The sequence below is a fragment of the Nilaparvata lugens genome, chromosome 6 (genome assembly GCF_014356525.2).
Source record: "Nilaparvata lugens isolate BPH chromosome 6, ASM1435652v1, whole genome shotgun sequence".
NCBI lineage: Eukaryota > Metazoa > Arthropoda > Insecta > Hemiptera > Delphacidae > Nilaparvata > Nilaparvata lugens.
Genome location: NC_052509.1, coordinates 57,269,862 through 57,296,833, shown reverse-complemented (window position 1 = coordinate 57,296,833; position 26,972 = coordinate 57,269,862). Strand labels below are relative to the sequence as shown.

At 32.8% G+C, this 26,972-nt stretch overlaps 1 protein-coding gene across 1 annotated transcript in view; it reads left to right on the top strand.

Moving 5' to 3' along the window:
- Positions 1-2,909: 2,909 nt before the first annotated feature.
- LOC111050263 overlaps positions 2,910-26,972 on the top strand; it is a 92,451-nt gene continuing 68,388 nt past the window's right edge. The window contains 6 exon segments of the mRNA XM_039431492.1: positions 2,910-3,083; positions 12,873-12,996; positions 17,555-17,786; positions 20,723-20,960; positions 22,689-22,877; positions 24,904-25,148. Of these exon segments, the coding sequence (XP_039287426.1) occupies positions 2,925-3,083; positions 12,873-12,996; positions 17,555-17,786; positions 20,723-20,960; positions 22,689-22,877; positions 24,904-25,148 (1,187 nt within the window). The 5' untranslated portion in view covers positions 2,910-2,924.

Sequence of the window (26,972 nt, the reverse complement as noted above, 5' to 3'; positions counted from 1 at the left end):
GTGACTCCATATATGACCGAGTAATTGAAATTACTCATTCACTTGTCAGCCGGTAATTACTTTTAATGTTTGCAATTATTCTCAATTATATTTCTACTGCGTCCAATTTGACTGGGTATAATATAGCAACAACCCTTGCGCTGTCCAAAAGGGAGACAACGCCCTAATACGACGCGCCAGTTGCTTTTCCCACAAAAACAGGCTCAAGCTGTAAAAACGTGTCGAGTCTCAATGAAGGTAATCTCGCATACACATTAGCCAACCCCCACCGCAACACACTAGACCATTATCTAATGAAAATCACTCTCTCCCAAGGGCATAAATAATTAACTTTTTTCGAAAATCGTTATATTTTTGTTGGCTGGGCTGTTGTGCTTTAGGCCTTCACTATCTTATCAACTAAATTCACACATTTTCAGGCTATCCATTTGATTTATATTATATAGGCTGCACTCTAGGTTTTGTCTCATAGCTTTATTACGGCTGTGTAAAGGTTAAAAATAAACTTTCTACTGGTGATATTTTTCATAGTTTCTTGATTTGTATATCATCAATCTATCAAAATGAAAATGTTTTCTCAGGAAAACATTTTTTCCGATCATTTATTTTGTGAGATATGAGCGCCTGAAGTTTGCATTTTTGGGACAGAACATTTCAAGTTCGGTAAGAGATAAATCCATGAGATTCAGAGGATAAATTCTTCATGGTATTGATGATCAAATAAAACAAAAATTTCCTGAAAATGTAAATTTTTGAGAAAGTTATTCAATTTACTAAAAATGGCCAAAAATAACTTCTAGTTGATTTATTTTTGGTAAATTAAATAACTTTCTCTAAAATATGTTTTCAGAAATTTTTTTTTACTAGATCAACAATACCATGAAGAATATATCTTCCAAATCTCATGGATATATCTCTTACAGAATTTGAAATGTTCTGTCCCAAAAATTCAAACTTCAGGCGCTCATATCTCAAAAAGAGATCGAAAAAAATGTTTTCCTGAGAAACCTTATCATTTTGATAGCTTCATGATATACAAATCGAAAAACTTTGTAAAATATCACCAGTAGAATGTTTATTTTTAGCCTTTGCAAAGCCTTAAGCCTTTACAGTACTATCTTATCAACTAAATTCACACATTTTCTGGCTATCCATTGGATTTATATTATATAGGCTGCATTCTAGGTTTTGTCTCATAGCTTTATTAAGAATTCAAAGATAATGCTTTTTCAATGTTTTACTCCAATATCTTTTCGAAAAGTATGAATATTTGTATTCGATCAACCATTTTATTTCTCAAGCAGTACATAGAATAGAAATGGAACAACAGCTAATTATGATTAATATGTTATTCAGCTTAACACGTTATTGGATAGTATCTGAACCTCCTAAATATTTAAATATTTTTATAAGTATTTAGGAGGTCCTGATACTTTGCTCCACTTCTAATATGCACTTTTCTCTATAAGATATTAGATTGCAATTGATGAATTTATATTTTGTAATAGATAGGATGAAATAAAAATTATCAATATAAATAAAAATTGAAATCTGAGTACCCTTTTTGAATTATTTAATCACAAAAAGGGTAGTTGAATTTCAATTTTTATTTATATTCAAAAGTAGCCCTGAAGAAAAAAAGACAGAAATTATCAAGTACGGTAGACCTATCCTTTTGAAGTTTTTTATTTATTCACCACATTTCTCAACCATCTATATGGCCCATATCAAGTAACTTGAATTTGATAATGATTGAAACATTTTGTGGTTAATAAATAAAATATGCCTATTATTTATATATATATATATATATATATATATATATATAATATATATATATATATATATATATAATATATATATATATATTTATTTATTTATTTATTTATTTATTTATTTATTTATATTGAATGAAAAAAAGACTAATAAATTGTCAAAAAACCACAGATTTAAAATTTTTAATATGAATAATTACCACAATATCAACTTCTCAACTACACAAAAATATTTATTTATAAAATATTGGTATAATGGAATTTGTCATGTAAATCATTGAATAAAACTTGATCTAATTTGATATTATTTCAAAATGGCACTTAATAATTGAAATTTCATTCTATGCTCTACTTGTAAAATTTCAAAATCTTGATATGCATAATATTATAGTAATAGGTACACTTCTTAAGTGGAAAATATCAATCACTGAATATAACCATGAGCTTCAAATACAAAACAAATGTTACTATCTGGTCCAGTATCTACATAGTGTAACGTATCATTTTCTAAATAAGACCCAATAATCCATTTCAATGAATGAATTTTAGTGGTGCTAAAATGTACTGTTATAATAGAAAGATCATCCATTAGTAAGAAGAACTTTTACATTGTAAATAAATAAATAATTCTATTTCTCCCAAAGACAAAACAGTCCAAGAGGAAATAGCACTCAATAATTTTTGTATTGCGGATGATGACCACATGAGCTCGTAGCTTGAGCTAAAGTAATGAGAAGTGCGTGGGTGATTTGATGAGATGATCAAACGTCCATGCCTACTTGTGGGGTTCGAACCCACGACCAGGTAGTGCAAGAAGACTGAAGGGTGCAACGCCTTAGTCGTATCGGCTGTAACACAATTGAAAAGAAAACAATATATGTAACAATAAATTCTCAATTTTTACTATCAGAACATCAAGTTGTATCACATACTTGTTATGTTATCCAGTTTTTTATAGTATTTATAGTAAATCCAACAGTCTTTTCGAGATCCATTCTATTAATTTGAAACCATGACTGCATTCAACATTTTCTTGATATGTTATTCAATTTCTTATAGTATTAATAGTAAATCCAACAGTCTTTTCGAGTTTTAATTTGATTTGAAACCATCACTGCATTCAATATTTTCAGGTAGAAATATCTGGTTATGTCTCATTCAAATCAAGAGGAAATAATTCCTATGATTGATAGCACACCTGGTTCGTCACCTAAGAAGAAAAACTTGCCAATACTCCGAGTTGATCTAACCAAGTCTCCAAGAGCGACAGGGTCTACAAGAACATCTGTTGACTATCTCTACTCTCAGGTAATCATATTATTGGTAATCACATTATTTTATTCCATCTCGTATACTTTATATCGATAAAATAGGCCTAACATTTTCAAAAAACTCAGGTACCAAGAATTATGATTGAAGGTACAATTTATTGAAGCTGAACTCTAAATTGCTAAATCGGCGATTTCAATAACTCATACGGAAATTTCTGCACAGAACAAAACCTTTATAGGTCTAATAGAATTTAACTGTGATACTTCACTCCTCTCTTAAGCTGAATTTCCACAAAATAGTATCAGTGAACGTGTACGGTAAAGTGAAAATATTATTCTCTTAAATTATAATGAGACAATTCATACTCGCTTGGCCGGACTGAGTGAGAATAGTCCTATTAAAACTCATGGGATCATAATTTTTTCACTGTACCAAACACTGACTCTGATATGTAGGGATTCTGCTCTAAGCATTAAATGTAATTCAAACATGAGCTTTCTTTTTATTTATTGAAAAATATCTTCAAATAACGTGCTGTATTTCATTGGGGATACTAGAGTTAGTAAAAAATAATTCCATAGTAACTTTTTGTTTTTAGTTTTTAGAAAACTCATATAAAAAAGTTTTATAAAAACAAATTAGTATGTCTACAATGAAATTATTTCTCAACTGAAAGATAACTATTTCAAAATATGATTGTTTCTTTTCTAATAATTTATGAACGTTTTTTTCAAATTTCTCATCAACTTCTTTGCAGTACTTGAAATTTATTAGGCCTATACGAAAAGGACATTTTAAAATTCTTTTTAAGGTTGCACAAAAGCCTGTTAAATTACGCTATGATTGTGAGTGAATGCTACGAAAACCAATCTGAGTAGCCTTATTAAAAGCCTTCTCCGATTGCTGGTTCTCGTGGCATTTAATCATCATTAAAATGTTACAGGTTTTTGTACAAACGGGATTTGATAATTTATATTTCATTCTATAGTATACGAAATAAGATAAACCAATAAATGTGATGTAGGCTATATTACAATAAAGGCGGGAAAAATATTAACACCCCAATCAGTTTAAGTGGCATCAGTTGTTTAGTTAATGATATAACCACCCAGTCGATGTTATCTTACAAAGTGGCGCTAACTGAAATTAATGTGGTCCTATTATTTTTTCTGCGTAGGATAATGCATGTCCTCTGACCACGTTGTGTCATTCATAGTTGTGTTGACCCACCTCAGCCTGTTTTGGTGAGTCAATACTGGTTGGGTGTCACATCACCCGGTAACCTAGTTTGAGCCATGATTAATTGCCAAACAGAAAGAGATGGAGTGAGTCAAATGGGTAGTGGAAGAAAGCGAGAAATATAGAAATTAAGGATGGAGTAAGTTAGATGATTATAGTGGAACAAAGCAAAATAGATAGTGTGAGTCTGATAGTAAATGGAGGAGAGGAAAATAAAAGATAGAGTGAGTCAGACCATAAGATCACGAAGTTAGAGCGATTTTCATTTTTCACAAAAAAATTGATGAAAATCATGGACTAACCATCGTGGAACAAACTAAAACAAAAAGTATCTCAGATTTGGCTGAAATTTGGTCATATCTCCTGAACGGTTAGGAATTTTTCAAATATGATTCCAGATTCGTGTTTCTCGCATCAAAGACAATAAGATCACGAAGTTTGAGCGATTTTTATTTTCCACAAAAAATGATGAAAATCATGGACTAACTAACTAACCATCGTGAACCACACTGAGACAAAAAGTATCTCAGATTTGGCTGAAATTTGGTCATATCTCCTGAACGGTAAGGAATTTTGCAAATATGATTCCAGATTTGTGTTTATCGCATCAAAGACCATAAGATCACAGAGTTTGAGAGATTTTCATTTTTCACCAAAAATTTATGGAAACCATGGACTAACATCATGAAACATATTGAAACAAAAAGTATCTCAGATTTGAAAATTTATGGAAACCATATGGACCATCGTGAAACACACTGAAACAAAAAGTATCTCAGATTTGGCTGAAATTTGGTCATATCACCTGAACTGTAAGGAATTTTGCAAATATGATTCCAGATTCGTGTTTCTCGCATCAAAGACTCTAATGTAAGAGAGCAAAATAGATAGAGATGGTTTGAGCTGTGAGAAGGATGGATGATGGGAGAGGAGGATGAAGAATGAACTTATGATAAAGTATAACTGTGGAAAAAAGAGATAGAGTGAGTCAAATGGTTAATAGAGGAAAGCGAGAGAGATGCAGCAAGTTTGATGTTAATGGAAGAAAGCATAGGAGAGATAAAGATAGAGTGAGCTCTGAGAAGGATATATGATAGGAGAGGAGGATTTAAAATGGACTGATGATAAAGTATAGCCAAACTGTGGAAAAAAGAGATAGAGTGAGCTAAGTCAGATGGTTAACAGAGTAAAGAGAAAGAAGTTGGATGTTTATTATGATGGAAGAGGAGGATAAATAATGGACTGAAGAATAACAGTGTAAAATCGGAGTAGGATAAATGCTAAGACGAAAATAGTAAGAAAAAGACAGGAAATATTATGAGGCTGCATTGCGTAGAGTAGGTGTATGTGGACTAAAAGAGCTGTGTGATAAAGATGGTGAAAGGAAAACTTTGGAAGTGGAAAAGAGAAGTTGGAGGATAAAGAAAATAGTGGAAGGAAAACAGGGAAAGAGATGTGTGAAAATGAGTCAGTAGCAGCACGCAGCTATTTTCTGCCAACAAATTGGAAAAGGCATTACAAGATTGAAAGTGTGTTTCTAGTTCGTGAGCTTAATTGAAGGAAGGGAAAAGTATCTAAACCGAAAGCCTATGTGGTAGAATGAAGTGTAAATAAAAATATAAATCTGAGTGCCCTTTTTAAATTATTTTTAAATATAAGACATAAATATTATTTTAAATTATTATAATAATTTAAAAAGTGTACGGTACTTGGATTTATATTTTTATTTATATTCAATAGTATCCCTGAAGAAAAAAAGATAATTAAATGAAGTGTGTATGTAAGAAAAATAGTGGTGAAAATCACGTTATATAGTCAGCACCTGATCAACATTTGTTTGCTATCCTTGTTTCTCATTAGACACAGCTGATAGCTTTATCTTTTTCCTCATAGAAACAATATTGAGGCTGTGCAAAGGCTAAAAATAAACTTTCTACTCGTGATATTTTTTTAAGTTTTTCGATTTGTATATCATCAAGCTATCAAAATGAAATAGTTTTATCAGTAAAACATTTTTTCCTATCATTACTTTTTGAGATATGAGCGCCAGAAGTTTGAATTTTTGGGACAGAACATTTCAAATTCGGTAAGATATAAATTAATGAGATTTAGAGGGTGGATTCTTCATGGTATTTTTGATCTAGTAAAACAAAAATTTTCTGAAATATCAATTTTTGAAAAAGTTATTCAATTTACCAAAAATAGCTCAACTAAAAGTTATTTTGATAGCTTGATGATATACAAATCGTAAACTGGAAAAATATCACGAGTAGAAAGTTTATTTTTAGCCTTTGCACAGCCTTAATAAATGAGTTGAAGCTTCAATAAATGTGCTGAGTTATATAACCTAACAATAAAGGTTTGTCATTGTGTAAGGTTTGTAGTAGTAGACAACTACTTAGGTTATTTGTGTAGGAATAATGTGATGAACAGTTTTCATTCAGATGAATAAGTTAATCCATTCTTTTAAATGATCTTCATGATAGTAGAACATTCAAAAAATTTCTAACCAGAGATCTAATGCAAACATCAAATGAAAATAGTGTTGCATGCTTGTAGACTGCAAATTGCGATAGGAAAGTGTGCTATTTTCCTTTGACTTGCAAAAAGAATGAGCCGCCTACAAGGGAAACGTTAATCAATGAATGGAGGCCAACCAATAAACATGAAATGCCTGTTGCTTCTGTGTAATATTCACCCACCTATAACCTGTTGATTCACGCCCTTCCACCAAAAAACGTCTCAGACTTTCCGCTCTATTGAATATTGGGTGGCGAAATAGTTGTGAACCGGAATTACAATCCGTGCAGGTTTTGAGAGATTTCAGAATCAACTTGAGAGTTTTCAATAATTTTCCCATTGATTTCTGATGATAAACGTTTTAAAGGAGGATCACTAATGAAGAATGAATGTTTTCACTGTAACCATCCACAGAAAGTAGAATGTTATGTAAATTAGAATCTCGACGAGCTGAGAAGAATAATCTGTAGTACGAGGAGATCTGATCATTCTGTCAAAAGTTATAAGTGTTTTAGGTTTTGATCCTTGACGTATCCTTATGACGTAACCCCCACTAGGAAATACTAAAATTAACTGTTTCTAACGGGTGATTCTCATAGAAAATAACCCTCGTGACATGATTTCAGCCGAAATATGTATTTTCTTGATAGGAAGGCCTTGAAAAGGTATTATAATGAAAAATTTGTATTTTGGCTGTAGGACATGATTTTCTATTTTTGGGAGTATTCCTCCTCCCCCCACTACTAAATCCGAAAATTCCTAGGGAATCCTGTTCATAATGAATTGTTCTTTCACGTGATGTGTAGTTTTTTATCTATACTAGAAAAATATTCAAGTTGTATAGGGTAGAAGTGGTAGGTTTGCAAAATTTTAAAAATACCCCTTTTTTGAAAATTCGTAGCTCTGGAACCAAAAATGGTAGAATCCTGCGCGACCACTCAATTTATTGAAAAAGTTATTCTCTTTACTTTTGTCATGAATGATTTTTCTTGAGAAACTCAAGGTTTACGAGATAAAATGAGAAAACTGAAAAAAGTCCAAAATTTTGGGGTTTTGGGGGTTTTGGGGTGAAGCCGCCCTCTGGCGTGTCAGCAAATCTCAGATTCGAATTCAGCGCCCCAAAATACATATAGAACCGTCGAGAAAAATTCTTTCGGAGCTGTTTCCTGAAAAACGACTATTTGACTGGTCTAATGATATCATACATTGCTTGAAAATTTAATTTTGTCAAGGATACAAAGACATAATGAATTATGATATATGTTGATGAATTGAGGATATTTCATCTTGTTGTATGATTTTCAAAACACATTTGATTCTGGTTGACTCAGTCACAATCTTTCAAACAAACTTGTAAACCTTCATTGAAAGAATGTATTCTAGCTTGATTTAGCTAGTTCTAGCTTGCAGAATACAGTGAATAGAGTGAGCAATTTTCTATGAACAACCAGAGTTAATTCAATTCATAATTGAAAAAAATAAATGAGGCACAACCGTTATTTTTATCAATCTTCTGAAACTTTTTTGAAACTTTTTTCATTCTGGTTTCATTTATTTATCTATTTATCAAATTGAGCAAACAATAGCCTACGTAAATTAATTTGAAAAAACAGGCTATTGCCCAAAACTTCTTCTATTTCCTAATTTTGTCTCAAATCATCCAAATATTACAATTTCACCATTTAATTTTTATTCATGTACGGTACACAGTAGGCTATTCCATTTATTCTGGTTACGGTACCCTTTAATCGGATTGTACTACAATATTTTTATTTTCATATTTATTTATAATATTTTACCATTTAATTTTATTCATTTATTCCATTCATTTTGGTTACCCCTTAATCGGATTGTATTATAATATTATTCATGTCTTGGGAGAAGCAATCTTAAATTTGAACACTGACACATGACACAACATCACCAACATACAATGCTGTCCACCCACTGCCATACAAGAGGATCAGAGATTATGTGAAACTGAAACTGGAAATCAAGCCAACTTTTGGAATTCAGACGGCAGAAGCTGATGTCTGACGGGAAACTTTACATGATCCTATAAGTACCCTATTCAAAAATTTATAAATTATACCAACTAAACATGTATCTGTTTCTATGAAGCTCATCAGTGTCTAGACCCTATGCTGATATCTTTGCACGCAGTAGAATAATTTTACAAACTAATAATGCTGTCCTAAATTAGACTTGGCAGATATTAATATGTTTCCATAATAAAGCTCAGCATGTCTCTAGTCTCTACACCCTAATGCATCTTTGCACTCAGTCATACAGTAAAACTTAGAATTTTACAATCCAGTGTTGGCCTGAATTGGACTAGACAAATATATTAATCTGTTTCCATAGACCTCAGCAGGTGTTTAGACCCTACACCCTAATTCTAATAACTTTGCACTCAGTCACAAGTTATGGAATACTGTACAACTCAGTTTTGACCTTAATTAGACTAGACAAAAATTAATCTGTTTCCATAGACCTCAGCAGGTGTTTAGACCCTACACCCTAATGTTGATATCTTTGCACGCAGTGTAGAATTGCACAAACTATAGTGGAGTACACGTTCTAATGGCAGTGGAGAAAGATAAGAGAACAACGTTGCCGATCCCCAGTCTTGTCAATGCCGTCTATGGACGGTAGCTGATACAGGTTTATTAATGTAATATTAAGTGTTTATTCTCGTTACAGAATAGAATTCAAACAAATTACAGTTTTAAATACGAGCATAATTTCCCTCTAGCCGATGACATAAATTATAATCTTAGACCTAATACAATAAGAAAATATGAAATATATAACACCAACTCAGCTCTTCTTAGAAGGCAACTTTACTACATTAGCAGTAAATTCATTAATATACTAGAAAGTGAATTTCCACATAATAATTTCCGAAATAATAAACACAGAAAAAGAGCCATAGAAGCATGGCTGAAAATGAATTATTTCCAATCGTTGACTTTTATACAATAATCAACTTCATATTATAAATTATATTTTCGAACACTTCATACGCTAAATTCAAGTTTATATATTACATCCCTGATTGAGCTGATTTACGACTCACACTGGCGCACAAGGAATCTTCCTTTTGCCGGTGTTTTTGCCTCACCTACTGTACTTATGCATGTGAACATAAATTAAATCTTCATTTTATAACTATTATATTTATAATATAAAGGATATCATTTCGTTATTATATCTAACTAAATGAATTTATGTATCTTGGTTTAAGTGCAGTGTAGCATATACTTATATTTATTTTTTGTAAAGCTTTTTTGTATTTTGTTTTTGGCAAATAAAATTCATTCATTCATTACTTATCTAACACTGCCATTATAACTTGGACCTCACTACAGTGTTAGCCTCTATTAGTGACTCAAATCGACTCAATGCTCATATATTTGCACAAGTTAGAATTGCACAAACTAAACTATAGCATTATAAACTATAGTTTTAGACTATAACTATAGCACAGACTAGAGTATTATAGTGTTAGATAGTGACGCAAATTGAAATGGCGTCGGAGGCCCAGCGTGTGGGATAATGTTGATCAAGGCAGGCCGCCCTAAATCAGGACAAATAATAGCGAGTTGAAGTGAAAAAAGTGGAAGAAATGTGATTGTGCCCTGTACGTGTGCTGGTGGGTGTGGTTTCGAACAAGCAGAGTCCAGGTATGCGCAGGTTTACTGTGGAAGGGTTGAAGGGTTGCCAAGGGATGTGGTGGTATTATAGCATTACCTTTGTTGCATGACAGTCCGCGTGTCTGTGAACTACAAATCGTTAGCGCGGAAAAGTGATTGTCGCTGTTTCCATATAGCTGCCTCGGTGTTCCCAAGTTTTCAAGGGAGTCTGTTTTGATACTCACCAACCAACAAGTTGATAATTACTAAAAGCTGAAGTTCAGTGATGTTCTCAGTTTTTACAATAATAATTAGGCCACTTCTCAACATTTTTCATCACTCTGAATTCAAACAATCAATTTCCTCTAGATAGTTGAAGAAAAGTGAGCTTTGAAGAATTTGACAAGTTAATAATATTATAAAAAGCTGGAGTTCTGTGATGTTCTCAGTTTTTACAATAATAATTAGTCTACTTTTCAACATGTTCCATCCATCCAAACAATCAATTTTCTCTGGATAGTTGGTGGAAAGTGAACTATAAGAATTTGGTTCATTTGAGAAGTGGCGTGAGAGAGTGCAAAGTAAACTTTTATTCTTCAAAGTGAAGTTTAGAGAATTTGGTTCATTGGAGAAGTTAGTGGTGTGTGGGAGTGCTTATTTTGATATACTCTTTATCAATGAAATTCCTCAATACTATTAGCTTTTGGAGAGATTCAGTTTTGTGAATGAATTTTTTAGATGCAATTTCTTGGGTCAACTTGGTTTGAAGTTACTTTGTTCAAGGCATAATTATTCATTTTATTTATTTATTTTATTCACAATCACAAATCATAATTGAAATATAATTGGGAAAATACAACAGGCATAGCCCAAAACTGTCTTCTTCCAAATTTTTACAAAGTCTCAAAAAAGAAGGTTATAGATTTCACTTTTCACTTCAAAAGTCTAATTTACACTTCAAAACTAATGACTAAACTAAAAATTTCAAATTTTGATATTTTAAAACTACCGTAATTAATAAATTGGAAAATTTTTGAGTAATTTTACAAAATTTTGAGCCAGAAAAGAAACACAACTTCACTATTAGCACAGCTGATTATGTAGACATCAATAAAATCCCTCAATACTACTAGCTTTTGGATAGATTCAGTTTTGTGAATGAAATTTTTAGATGTAATTTCTTGGGTGAACTTGGTTTGAAGTTACTTTGTTCAAGGCATAATTTTATTATGTAGACTGTATTCACATCAGTGATTTCACAAGATTGAAATTTTCGGGTTTGTGTCATCATTATTTTCAGTTATCATTAATGATCTATGTCATAGAATAGATATGTCTTCCATCAGGAATATAATATCATAAAATTTGTTGAAATCGATTACTGTACATTAAAATTATAATATTATGAATTAGTAGAAAATGCTCTTCTTTTTATTGATGTAAATTTCTGTATCAGCAATTAATAAAATAATTTCACTCTATAATAATTTCTGCGAGTACTAATATGTAGGCTACACTTGAACATTATAAATAATTGATGAATGATCAAAAAACATTTCTTTATTAGATAAAATCTATATTCTATCAAACTCCCATTGAATATATACATTGACTAAACCCATAGAGAAATAATAGCGTAAGTAGATATCCCATGGTAGAGTGCGTTTCTTTCGCAACTTTTACTGTTATCTCAAGCCGATTACTGCTTATTATTGTCGATTTTTACTGTTTTGACCGGGTAAGAGTGTATGAACGGCACAATATGAGAGACTACCAGCGTCATAAATCTTCACAGGAAAGAACTACGTGGACTATCAGCTTGAGATAACAGTAAAAGTTGCTACATAAACGCACTATACCATGAGATATCTATTTATGCTATTGTTTCTCTATGCTAATATGTAGGCTACACATTGAACATTGGAGATAATATTGAAGAATGATTAAACAACTTTTTTACATTAGAGGAAATCAATATTTCTATCAAAACTTTCATTGAATCCTGTGCTGCTTAAAAATGTATAAATGAAATGAGTAATTGATGAAAACAATGTGAAACTTGTAGTACCCTATTATTGAAACATTTTAAAAACTTTAAAACATTAATAAGAGGGAAATACATTCCGGTCAGGAATGCTTACCCTTACACCAAACCGACAATCTCTGGATAGCAGCGCTCATTTTATACGAATGAAGCCATAGTGGCCAACCAGTCTACAGATGGAAATTATTGAGATATGGCAATTATTCAAATGCTAATGAATTAATTATTTTATATTGAATGAAAATCCAAATTGAATTATTAATATTGTTTTTATCAATTTGAATAAAGTAGCCCATATAAGTGGAGTGATTTTATGAAGTGTGTATTATTGGTTTTCATAATTCTATTTCATAGAAATAATCTGTTATTAATATCCTATTTTTCCAGGTTTCTCCAAATTCTCCACTGCTCTCAGCAGATAGGCTTTCTGTCAAGTTTGCCCCAGAGGTATTTGATTTCCAAGATATAGAGATGGAAAAGGTGCGCTTCAATAAAGAAAATGCTGTAACAGGTGAGGAAGCTTGTGGAAAATCACTTCATCACAAGTATAATGATTTTTCCCATTACTTAATCTCATACAGCAAATTTTATAAGCTCTCAATTGTTTTAATATAATACAATATTATACAGTACCTACCGTAACGTACGTTATTCGTTCAAGATAATATCATTGCAATATCATGCAATAGTAGCATAGCCATCATGATACTATACAACATATTTTGACAATAACATGTATCTGTTATCATACATCAATTCTCAATTATACTCACTTTTTCCCATTCACACACATTAAAAAATAATTCAAAAAACAATACAACATCAATATGCAAACAATACAATTTATCTAATAGATATTGCATTTAATCATCCATCATATTTTAAACAAATATCTCAATTATCGCGTTTTCTATTTTAACTCAATTTACCAAATTTTGGCTTCTATTAGATTGAACATTTTGTATGTTGGGAAATTATTTCATCACATAATTGATTAATTCCTACTCTCTCACAACATGAGGGGTTGTAATAAAATTGTAATAAATTGAACATTGTAAGCAGATATGTTGTACAATTTTTCCATGATAAAATAAATGCGTTGAACATCAAAGCCCTTAGCTCTGTGAGAATAAAACATTACCAATAGGAGAACAACATAATATTTTGTTAATTCATCATTGCAAGTTGTGTTGTACAAAACTCAAGGTTATAAATTTTTCCTTTTCCTCATGAATTTTCCCTCTTAGTCCAGGCGCTGGCTTACATTGAGCATGCATGAGAGAGGCAGAGAATTTGACTTCGGATTATTGTTGGGGGGTCTTTAGTGTATATGAAACTCGATGTCGTCACGTCCCAGGGTGGTCGAGAGATTGGTGGGGAGGGGGGTAAGTTGTAAAAAACGCGCGCTTATATAATCGCCTGTCCTGCGGTAACCATTCATATTACAGCTTTGACCCTTTTCCTAATATTATCTAAATATAACAAGCTTTCAAAATGGTCCTCTTCATTTTTACGATAGACCGCATAGTTTTTCCGTAAAAAATAAAATATCTCAAAAAATGTATTTTTGAGTATAGATTTTTTTTTATTTTCCGAATATTTCAGTCGTTAGCCGACTGAGAGGAAAAAGTTCTCAATAAACGTTGTAGGCCGTTTCTTTCTGAATCCATGATGTATATAGTTTGGGGGTTACGACCATAGATGCGGCTGTGGGAGGGGGATTAGTAGCACTGTTACACTGCAGCGCGGGCCACCCCTATGACCAGTGCGCGTAGCGGCCTACCTATCGCATCGCTCCTATTAGTCTATGCATCCAAATTATGTATTTCAGGAACGTTATATTATGTATTTTTGGTCGCTGAACACGATTTTTCAACTCTGAAGCCTCAATAATCAATGGTTCTCATCATATTTCATAAATTATGGTCAATATATGCAATATAATAATCGATTCGAGTTAATACAGATTGAAAAGAAAAATGAAATATATACAATGAAATTGGATTCTTAAACAGTAATATTATAATGATCTTTTACTCACTTTTGATTGATTCATCCACTGGGTATTCTCGTTCAATCCGTTCTAACAGGAACTAGTTGAATGTATTCCTGCACGTAGATCCATAGCAACTGCAGTAAATACAGCATGCCACTCCCTTGCTGCTGCATTGGCATCCTTTAAAGCACTTTTTGCATTTGCAAGGTGGTATCAAGTTTTCTGGTATTGCCTGTTTTGTCGTCAATAATGGAAGAATAAAACGGAATCATCTTTGTAATAACCGTAATCTTCCATATTCAATTCCTTCACATTACCGTCTAAAGTTGAGGAACTAATTTCATGACATTCTGGCATGTTAAACTTTGTTCCATCACATCGGTAAGATGTATTGAAGACAAGAGAGTAGGCTCACGTTGCACAGAGTTTATTTCACAATTCTTTGTTTGATAGAGAACCATAGCTGTTACATGTGTTGTGCTTTTACCGTCCAAAGTTTCTTCACAAAAGTCATCATTATCAATCGCCCATGCACAAACGATTCCTTGTCTTTTAGAATATTCGATGGAATAGGAACATCGCCACTAACATTATTCATCAAATTAGACTTAGAAATGTTGTTATCAATATTAGAAAGTTGTTTGTAGCTAATACAGCAGTGGCCTAGTCTGTTCAAGAGTTTAGATCTTGTTAAATGATGTATACTTTCTGCTAGGGCAACATGTTTAGGAGTGAATTCACCATTATTGACAATATGAAATACATCCATGAAGACACTCTTGAATTTCTTAAGAGTTTGATCCGATACATTCCGTCCAGACCTAACAAGTTTTATAAGGAAAGTTTCCCAGGTCTGAGGTAGATGGAAATTTTCAAGTTCTTGTTTCACAGCTACTTCATCACAAACAAAATCTTTCATATTGAACGAAAAATCTTTAATTTCTTGTCTTAGTTGGTCGATGAAATTGTTAACTGTATCATTTTTAGCTGATCCAAGTTGATCTACAATATCTTCCACCGGTACAGCAATTTTGAATATTAGTACAGGTTTTGACTGATCTTTGGGGTGTGAGAATAGAATCTTATCTCCATAGTGTTCGATTAGGAGTTTCTTCATCAATCGGTTATCAACGCTGATGTTATTAATATCTCCATGTATTTCCTTTAGTCGGGAAGATAAGAATGATAAAGAAACACATTGACATTCCAGTTTTGGGTCAACCTCGCATATCAAATCGTTAAATGCTCGCGAAATTAACGGATTTACAGGTAGTTCTTGTGAGTCGAGATTCTGCTTTGAGTGTATTCTAAAATATTCCTTTTTGCAAATATCATGATATAGCACGTCAGCAGCAAATACATCATTTACTGAGGAGCATGTACTTAATCGGGTGAAAATAGAATCTTGTTGAAACTTACAAACATCAAGAAGATTTTGAGCCAAGCCTACTTCAGAAATTCTATATAAGGTGGAAACCTTTTTTTTAGTGGACTGTTGACAAAAAATACATTTAGTGAAGTCTGTTTTTGGTAGTGCACTTCTAGTTGTAGGACGTTCTTCACAGGTTCTCGTACCTGTTGCAACATCTTCAGCAGCAACATTGATTGGTTCTTCGGTGGAATTATGCACCCTCGAAACATATCTTATCACATTAATTTTACTAGTATAACTACTGTAACATGCTCTATGCCATTTAAGAGAATATAGTTCGTTATTTACAATAGACGGTTCAATCTCTCGGTCACTTCATCCTTCCTACTATTTAAAGCATCAAGAAATGTTTCAAAGCTTGTATGCTTGGGTCTTTCAACTAATAAGCAATCACTTTCCAACTGACATATAGCACATAATCTTTTGTCAAACACCTTCACTCTCTTTGTGATTGAGAAAGACATTGATAACTCACCTTGCACAACACAAACTTATTCACAGATCGGTCACAAAACTCTGAACTCTACGAATCACGAAATATTTAGAATAGAGGCGGCACCACTGTTCACATCAACGCTTGATTCAATACTGACTTTACTGATTATTGTATAGTGGAATAGTAAATAGATTGAGACGGACAGGCAGATACATGCGCGGACACGAGTCGTCTAGACAAAACAAGAAATGTGGCACCTATTATATTTGTCAAAAACAAGACAAGAAACTTGTTGACAAAACAAAAAATGTGGCGCCTATTAATTGTTTAACTTATCCATTCACTTCAAATTGACGATTCAGAAGTGATCAATTCAATAAATAAACAAAATATTCATTCTCGATTAGATAATCTACATAATTATTCATCTTCTATTGATTGAGAATCACATTATTCAACCAATCTGGTTTAACATATGAGATGAACTTTGTAATTTTGACCATAATTTATAAAATATGATGAGAACCATTGATTATTGAGGCTTCAGAGTTGAAAAATCGTGTTCAGCGACCAAAAATACATAATATAACGTTCCTGAAATACATAATTTGGATGCATAGACTAATAGGAGCGATGCGATAGGTAGGCCGCTACGCGCACTGGTCATAGGGGTGGCCCGCGCTGCAGTGTAACAGTGCTACTAATCCCCCTCCCACAGCCGCATCTATGGTCGTAACCCCCAAACTATATACATCATTGGATTCAGAAAGAAACGGCCTACAACGTTTATTGAGAACTTTTTCCTCTCAGTCGGCTAACGACTGAAATATTCGGAAAATAAAAAAAAATCTATACTCAAAAAATACATTTTTTGAGATATTTTATTTTTTTACGGAAAAACTATGCGGTCTATCGTAAAAATGAAGAGGACCATTTTGAAAGCTTGTTATATTTAGATAATATTAGGAAAAGGGTCAAAGCTGTAATATGAATGGTTGCCGCAGGACAGGCGATTATATAAGCGCGCGTTTTTTACAACTTACCCCCCTCCCCACCAATCTCTCGACCACCCTGGGACGTGACGACATCGAGTTTCATATACACTAAAGACCCCCCAACAATAATCCGAAGTCAAATTCTCTGCCTCTCTCATGCATGCTCAATGTAAGCCAGCGCCTGGACTATCTCTTCATTATTATATATAGATGGAGAGGACAACGAAGAAGGAGGAGATGAAGCAGCAGTCGGTGATGAAGAGGAAGAAGAAGAGGAAGAGGAGGAAGATGAAGATTACTCGGCGAGTGTGAGTGCCATTCTGATGCGACGAGCTTCGAGCAGACGACAAACCAAGAGAAGGAGACCCTCCTCTGCGTTCTCACCTGACGAGCTTGGTCTTCCAAGGAGAAGATCTTCTGTTGTTACAACCACTTCTGCCGAGTGAGTAGACTCAATTTGCTTCTGGATGACACCATAGAGAAAAGAATATTATGTATAAAAATATAATACTGTCGTATAATAATAATAATAATACTATAGGGATAATATAATCTCTGACTGAATTTGTGCCAGTGTGAATTTGAATTTCTGCCAGTGTGAATTTCCCATATCAGCTTTTACTTTCCTTGCCCTATTACCATAGGTAAGGAAAGTATTGCTTTCCGAAAAAAATTAAGGTACCCCAATTTCTAAATTTCAAATGAGTGTATGTGCGTCTGTGTACACGATATCTCATCTCCCAATAGACGGAATGACTTGAAATTTGGAACTTAAGGTCCTTACAATATAAGGATCCGACACGAACAATTTCGATCAAATGCAATTTAAGATGGCGGCTAAAACGGCAAAAATGTTGTCAAAAACAGGGTTTTTATCCTCGAAAACGGCTCCAACGATTTTGATCAAATTTATACCAAAAATAGTCATTAATAAGCTCTATTAACTGCCACAAGTCCCATATCTGTGAAAATTTCAGGAGCTTCGCCTCATCTATGCAAAGTTGGATTTTGGATTCCTAATTATCAGGCTTCAGATACAATTTAAACAAAAAAAATTAAGTGGAAAAGATTGAGCATGAAAATCTCTACAATTAATGTTTAGTAACATTTTCACCTATAAAATTGAAATTCGAGAAAATGTGATTATATTCAATTGCAAACATTTGACAACTGTTGATTCTATGAAATCATTCACTATGAAGAGAAAGCAGACTTCGTGTGTCTCAAGCGTTATTGTCCTGTTACCATCTGCCTCAGATCTTTGAATAGTGGACTTAAGATGCGCAAGAACACTAGCGTCAGGTGATCAATTTCCATAACTGCAAGGAAAGTTATATGAGTGCGCCACACCAGATTTTTTACTTGTGCGTGTGTAATGACGAGATAAGATGAACAAAGCATAGGATTCAATAAGCGGCTACTTGAACCTATAAGGATTTTTCCAAAAATAGTTTATCAAAGGTTGATTATACTCCTTATCCGTCTGAGCTATCGGAGTCTGAAATAATATTCTTATTGTCATACATGACATCAAAACCCATTCAATTTTATTGGAATATTATTTTGTGAGTTGGAAATCTGGTCGCGGATTTAATTATTAAATGTAATTGATAAAGCGAGAAGATCTCCAATGTGCAAAGATGAAATGTATGTTTTATCACGTTTCGTGAAAGCAATATGATTTTTAGCACCATGCTATACAAACAAGAGTGAGTCGACTTTTGGTATGTAAATCAAGGCTGCATGTTTTTTCACATAAATAGATTTTTAATTTTCCTTTCGAGGACCGTATTCTTTAAACCGTTTGTAAAGTGTAGTTGTTGAGTTGAGGCTGCTGTGCAAAGGCTAAAAAGAAACTTTCTACTCGTGATATTTTTCAAAGTTTTTTTATTTTTATATCATCAAGCTATCAAAATGAAAAGTTTTCTCAAGAAAATTTTTTTCTGATCATTCCTTTTCGAGATATGAGCGCCTAAAGATTGAATTTTTGAGACAGAACATTTCAAATTCGGTAAGAGATAAATCCATGAGATTTAGAGGATAGATTCTTCATGGTATTGTTGATCTAGTAAAAAAAAATTTCTGAAAATATCAATTTTTAAGATAGTTATTCAATTTACTAAAAATAACTAATAATACTTGAGTAAATTGAATAACTTTTCAAAAAATTGATATTTTGAAAATTTTTGTTTTACTAGATCAACAATACCATGGAGAATCCATCCTCTAAATCTCATGGATTTATATCTTACCGAATTTGAAATGTTCTGTCCCAAAAATTCAAACTTCAGGCGCTCCGCTCATATCTCAAAAAGTAATGATCGGAAAAAAATGTTTTCCTGAGAAAACTTTTTCAATTTGATAGCTTGATGATATAAAAATCAAAAAACTTTGAGAAATATCACGAGTAGAAAGTTTCTTTTTAGCCTTTGCACAGCAGCCTCAACTCAACAACTACACTTTACAAACGGTTTAAAGAATACGGTCCTCGAAAGGAAAATTAAAAATCTATTTATGTGAAAAAACATGCAGCCTTGATTTACATACCAAAAGTCGACTCACTCTTGTTTGTATAGCATGGTGCTAAAAATCATATTGCCTTCACGAAACGTGATAAAACATACGTTTCATCTTTGCACATTGGAGATCTTCTCGCTTTATCAATTACATTTAATAATTAAATCCGCGACTAGATTTCCAACTCACAAAATAATATTTCAATAAAATTGAATGGGTTTTGATGTCATGTATGACAATAAGAATATTATTTCAGACTCCGATAGCTCAGACGGATAATGAGTATAATCAACCTTTGATAAACTATTTTTGGAAAAATCCTTATAGGTTCAAGTAGCCGCTTATATGAATCCTACCTATGCTTTTTTCGGGCAGTTTAAACCTGCATAAGTGTGTTTTCAAGATTTGAATCTTGTAGGGAAAGCTGATGCTCTGATTGCTATGAGCATCTACTGATGCCTGCTAATGGGAAATCATATGGCCATATCACGAGTGGATATTATGAAGTAATAATGTCAAACTTATAATAAGTGAATTAGGCTATATACTACAGTAGGCCTATGCAGTGGAAAATCATATCATTGGAGCAAGATCAAATTCAGTGTGGCTATTTGTTCTGTTCAATGGTTGTGGCATCACCATGTAGATGTTTTCTATAGGCTACAAGTTTCTACTTCCCCCAATTCCTTTGAAAAAGTCATTTTTCTCTCTTCAACCATTTCTCCTGAAATGGAAATCACCTATCCAATGAATGAGCATATAGAATCATGCACATATATTAGGCCTACACAATGATAGGCCATAATACGGTTCGTTGTCATGCTCTTTTTATTCAATAAATTTGTTGTATTTTAATTCCAGAACTGCAATTTCGATAGAGGAAGGAGTGACTGAGGAGCATATCTTCCAGAATATTCGGCTCCATAAGGAGGTGCTGAGCAGTGTCAAGCAACAACCTTGGCCGATGAGGAAGAAAATAAAACTGGTGAAACAGGCAAAAAAGTATGTTAAAAGACATGAAGGGGAACTACAAGAGCGGTTGGCACAAAGCAAAACCACCAAAGACATGCTGGCATGTTGTGATATTATTTTTGTCAAGGTAAATTATGATATTTTCTGTTTCCTTGATTTATGTTTATTCTATACTCATTTCCAATTTACCGTACTATATTTATGATATTTCCACATTAACATTATTTTCCCCATTAATATTATTATTAAATCCCGGCCCGGGCAAGATATTTATCTCGGGCCACTCCCGTGTTTCGGATGGACACGTTAAGCCGTCGGTCCCGGCTGCCTAAAGAGCAGTCGTTAGGTCATGTCAGAGGCCCTGAAATTGATCAGGTGCGACCTGAAAACTCTGACACCAGACCTGAGCCAGCCAGGTCACTCGATATTATTATTATATTAACATTATTTTCTATTCGATCTTTTTCTACCAATTCTTATCTCATATCAATTTATATTCTATTCCATTCTCCAATTCTTACTTTACCCTACGTTGACTGAACATTATTTATTTTAAGTTTAAGACATTTTATGAAAATAAATGCTCCATGAGATGGAAGCATTCAGTGATCGAGATTGGCGGGTTTAATTCACTGATATTCAAAATAAAAAATATTAATTTTACAATCAAAACTATATAAAATGAATAAATAAAATAATTATAGTGTCACCTCTCATACAGATACAGACAATTCAAATGTTATGTAGGAAAATCAAGTTTGGAGACTATTATCAAATTAAACACATTGTAATTGAATGTATTCATCTCCTATGTCAAGTATTTTATTGAGATTCTTTGTCAATTGATGAAGAATTAATATAAGCACTTGATATAAACATGCATCTATGAGAGTGCCAGGGCAATGTAATTGTACTTTTACACACAGAACAGTAAACTGATTCAACACTTGACAAGATATGTTGTGGGATTTCTCCATGAATATTGAGGTGAAATGAATAATACCGGGTGATTCAAAATGGCTTTACAACTTTGGAAATTCATATAAATCTTATTAAACAGGGTACAGAGCTGGTTTTGGTGTTGTATTAAAGGAAAACACTTCAAGTTTTTTTACCTTGAACTAAGATGTTCTATGTGACTTCCGTTGGTTATCCTGCAGACATCCCATTGATAGTCGACTTCTTCCCAGACTCACACTAGCATTTCAGTTGTAACTTGCTCAACAGCAGCGCAAATATTTGCTCTACGTTCAGGTAGAGTGGCTGGCAAAGGAGGTACATACACCATATCTTTTATGAAACCCTACAAGAGAAAATCCAGCGGTGTTAGGTCTGGGGAACGAGGGGGCCATGCGATTGGCACATTACGGCAAATTCACTGATTTGGAAAGCGGTCATTAAGAAAATCCCGTGTTAGTGTGGTGGTGCGCTATCTTGCATAAAGAAATCTTTCCATTCTCGGTCATCCTCATAGATCTGTGGTATCAAAATTTTTGCAACATATCAAGGTACACTATGCCGTTAATGCGAGTCTGGAAAGAAATCGACTATTGATGGAATGTCTGCAGGATAACCAACGGAAGTCACATAGAACAACTTTAGTTCAAGGTAAAAAAACGTGAAGTGTTTTCCTTCAATACAACACCAAAACCAGCTCTGTGCCTTGCCTAATATAGATTTATATAGATTTTCAAAGTTGTAAAGTCCTTTTTGAATCACTCTGTATAAAGAGAGTTCCACATGTATCGTATTCATCTCATCTTGATCTTCAATTAGTGATAATCATTATTGCTCCTTGAGTTTGTTATCAGACGTGTGATGTTTTTTGACAATAAACTGTTTTGATTTTTTATAGGAATGGCAGTTTGTGAAACGTGAACTGGCAAATCTGATGAATGTGATGGTGCCCTGGGAACTGCGAATCAAAGAAATAGAGAGCCATTTTGGCTCAGTAGTGGCTTCCTACTTCACGTTTCTCCGCTGGCTGTTCTGGGTCAACTTGATGATCAGTCTTATACTTCTCACTTTTGTTGCCATACCAGAGGTCAGTGCATTTTGATATTCACATAAAAATTGAAAATCGACTTTGTTTCGACTTATGATGTCATTTTCAAGTGAATCATCTTTCATGTAGTGGGAAATAAAATTTAAGTTAGAAAAAGGGTAGCCTACTGTACATTGATTTTTATTATTTTTGTGAATACAAGTAGCCTTTCCCTTACCAAGAAAGTGAATATTTATTTATTCATACATTGATACATACTCGTACAATATCATTCTCAACTATGAATGATTGGGAAAGGAACTACAGGCTTAAGGCTGTGCAAAGGCTAAAAATGAACTTTCTACTGGTGATATTTTTCAAAGTTTTTCGATTTGTATAATCAAGCTATTGAAATGAAAAAGTTTTCTCAGGAAAACATTTTTTTCGATCATTACTTTTTGAGATATGAGCGCCTAAAGTTTAAAATTTTGGGACAGAACATTTCAAGTTCGGTAAGAGATAAATCCATGAGATTTGAAGGATAGATTCTTCATGGTAATGTTGATGTAATAAAACACAAATTCTCTGAAAATATCAATTTTTGAGAAAGTTATTCAATCTACTAAAAATGACCAAAAATAACTTTTTTAGTTGAGTTATTTTTGGTATTTTTTGGTAAATTGAATAACTTTCTCAAAAATTGATATTTTTAGAAAATTTGTGTTTTATTAGATCAACATTACCATGAAGAATCTATCCTTCAAATCTCATGGATTTATCTCTTACCGAACTTGAAATGTTCTGTCCCAAAATTTTAAACTTTAGGCGCTCATATCTCAAAAAGTAATGATCGAAAAAAATGTTTTCCTGAGAAAACTTTTTCATTTTGATAGCTTGATGATATACAAATCGAAAAACTTTGAAAAATATCACCAGTAGAAAGTTCATTTTCAGCCTTTGCTCAGCCTTAAAGCCCAAAACTGTTCCTTTCCCAAATTTGGATAGAAATTCTCTAAAAATAGGTTATGTTTTTAAAATATTCTTATATTATATAGATGCATTCTGATGCAGTGCATGTCATGTGTATTTATAGATTTTTTACAAAAATTGTTTCCATCATCCACTGTATAAAGGCGGATTCCCACATATCAGTATTAGAGTCAGTGAACTGTACAGTGGAAATATAACACCAATTAGTTCTAATGGGACCATTCACATTCATCCCGGACGAGCTAGGTAGTATGAATGCTCCCATTACAACCCATGGGAATTAATCTTGCTGTATTGGACACGTTCACTGATACTGATATGTGTGGATCCGCCTTAATTGGAATGGAGAAGACAAATGGCTCAGGCCCGGTTGCTCAAAAGCCGGTTAGATTTTAACCGTGATAAATTCGACAAGAACCAATCAGAAAAGGCCTTTTTGATAAGATGGCTTCTCTGATTGGTTCTCGTAGAATTAATCACGGTTAAAATTTAACCGGTTTTTGTGCAACCGGTACTAAGTGTTGGTTTGTCATCAATATCCCGTTTCTCTCATTGAAAACCGAATAAAAATATGTAAAAATACATATAAATATTAAAAATAATCTTAAACTAGACTAACACTTACAAGTTGTTTAAGTTCATTGAGAAATCTACTCGTTTTAATTATTGAAAGATCATTAACTAGCCTATATATGTCGCAAAGTTTCCCAAAATTACAATAAAATTCGAGTCTGGGAAACATTGTTGGACCTCTTAGTGTTCGGTGACTGATTTACACATAACACAATAGACTTGAAGCAGAAAATTGTTGAGTCAGGTATATGTGACGATCACTTCTCGCCTTTATTTTTCAGATCAGACTAAAATAATAATTGATCAATATCTGTTATTGAGTAGATAGTGTTTATCCAATCATTTTCATTCCATTCTTTGTGAAAAAATTCAAAAAATTAAAAATATAGCATAACCGAATATATAGTATAGCCTACTGTAAATCAATCAATCAGTCTCAATTCTTCCATCAATTAATTAGTCTTCAATCTTCAATTTTCAATCTTCAATCAGCAATCTTTATATTCAATCACCTATTCCACAGATACTTTTCGCCGACTACAAGGATGCAGGAGAACGCAAGAAGCTATTGCCTGAAGAAGCAGCAATTTCCAAAAGGCTCATAACTTATTGGGAGTTTGAAGGAATGCTGAAATATTCTCCACTATTCTATGGATATTATAATAGTCAAGAGAGTTCGAAAAGAGGATATGGATATAAAGGACCTCTCGCTTATTTTATAACTGGGATTGCAGTCTACATTTACAGCTTTGTAGCTACTCTAAAAAGGTTGGTTCTAGTTCATTTTATATCTCATCTACAATGGTGATTGTTTCTTGCATTAATTTTCGTTCCTTAATAACATTGGAAGAATAGGTATCTTAATAATCAGAGCTTACAAGTCAACGAATTTCCAGTCACATTTCCGGTTAGGGAATAATGTGTGAAAATTCACTACATGTTTACTTTATTTCATCTGGTGTTCAAATTCGCATCAAAGTTGTCAAGAAAAATTGGTGATTTTCAAGTTTTTCAAGTATGTGAATACATCAAAATTCATATTCACTATATAGAGCAGGTATAATATATTGGAAATTGTAGACATGTATATAGTAAATATTGTAGAACAGAAGTTAAATGCTTCACCTTGGCTTTCAATGGGTAGATTTTTACCCCTTACCCCGTAGGCTTACTGCTTTATTGAATAGAATTTGTGTGATAGTTTATATTGTATTCCAATATCCTCAGGTACTTTGAATTGACAAGCATCTCTTCTTAATCTCAAATACTAATTCTCATTTGCATAATATTTTTCCAAATGAGAAAATTTTTTGTGGCGTATGTGATTATTTTCCTCAGCTTATCTTTGCTACTGTAATATTTTTAGTACAATTATTATACTCATCTATTTCATGAGTACATGTGAGTACTAGTTTTAATAACTAATATTTAAAAATTAGACTGTAGTGTTGTTGAAAATGGTTCAAAACGGGCAATTATTGTGATAAGTTTAAATTGAATTGAATTGAATTAAATTGAATTGTGTGATAAGTTTAAAGCTTGATTAAAATTGTTAATGGGCAAACCTTCACAGTTAAAATAAATTAATGCAATCAATTAATCAGAGTATCTATATTAAGTTTCACGTTACATAATTGCAGTGGAGAAAGATAGTAGAACGTTAAGCCGTCGGTCCCGGCTGCATAAATAGCAGTCGTTGGGTCATGTCAGAGGCCCTGAAAGTGATCAGTTGCGACCTGAAAACTCTGACACCAGACCTCAGCCAGCCAGGTCACTCGATAGTATTATTATAGTAGAACAAAGTTGCCGATCCTCTGTCTTGTCATGTCTTCTATGGAGGGTAACTGATACCGGTTTGATGTAATATTAACTTTTCATTTTCGTTTAAAATAGTGAATTATACTTTACCAAGCAATAAATTATATTTTTCAATAATTTCATGATGAATTTTCATAATCAATATTTTATTAATTAATCATCTCCCTACATTGTTATGGCTGTGCAAAGGCTAAAATTAAACTTTTTACACGTGATATTTTTCCAAGTTTTTCAATTTGTATATCATCAAGCTATCAAAATGAGAAAGTTTTCTCAGGAAAACATTTTCTTTTTGAGATATGAGCGCCAAAAGTTTAAATTTTTAGGACAGAACATTTCAAATTCGGTACGATATAAATCTATGAGATTTAGAGGATGGATTCTTCATGGTATTGTTGATCTAGTAGAACAAAAATGTTCTGAAAATATCAATTTTTAGAAAAGTTATTCAATTTACCAAAAATAACTCAACTAAAAGTTATTCTTGGTTCTTTTTAGTAAATTAAAACACTAAAAATTGATGTTTTCAGAAAATATTTGTTTTGCTAGATCAAAAATATCATGAATAATCTATCCTCTAAATCTCATGGATTTATCTCTTACCGATTTGAAATGTTCTGTCCCAAAAATTTAAACTTTTGGCGCTCATATCTCAAAAAGTAATGATCAGAAAAAAAATGTTTTCCTGAGAAAACTTTTAAATTTTGATAGCTTGATAATATACAAATCAAAAAACTATCACGAGTAAAAAGTTTATTTTTAGCCTTTGCACAG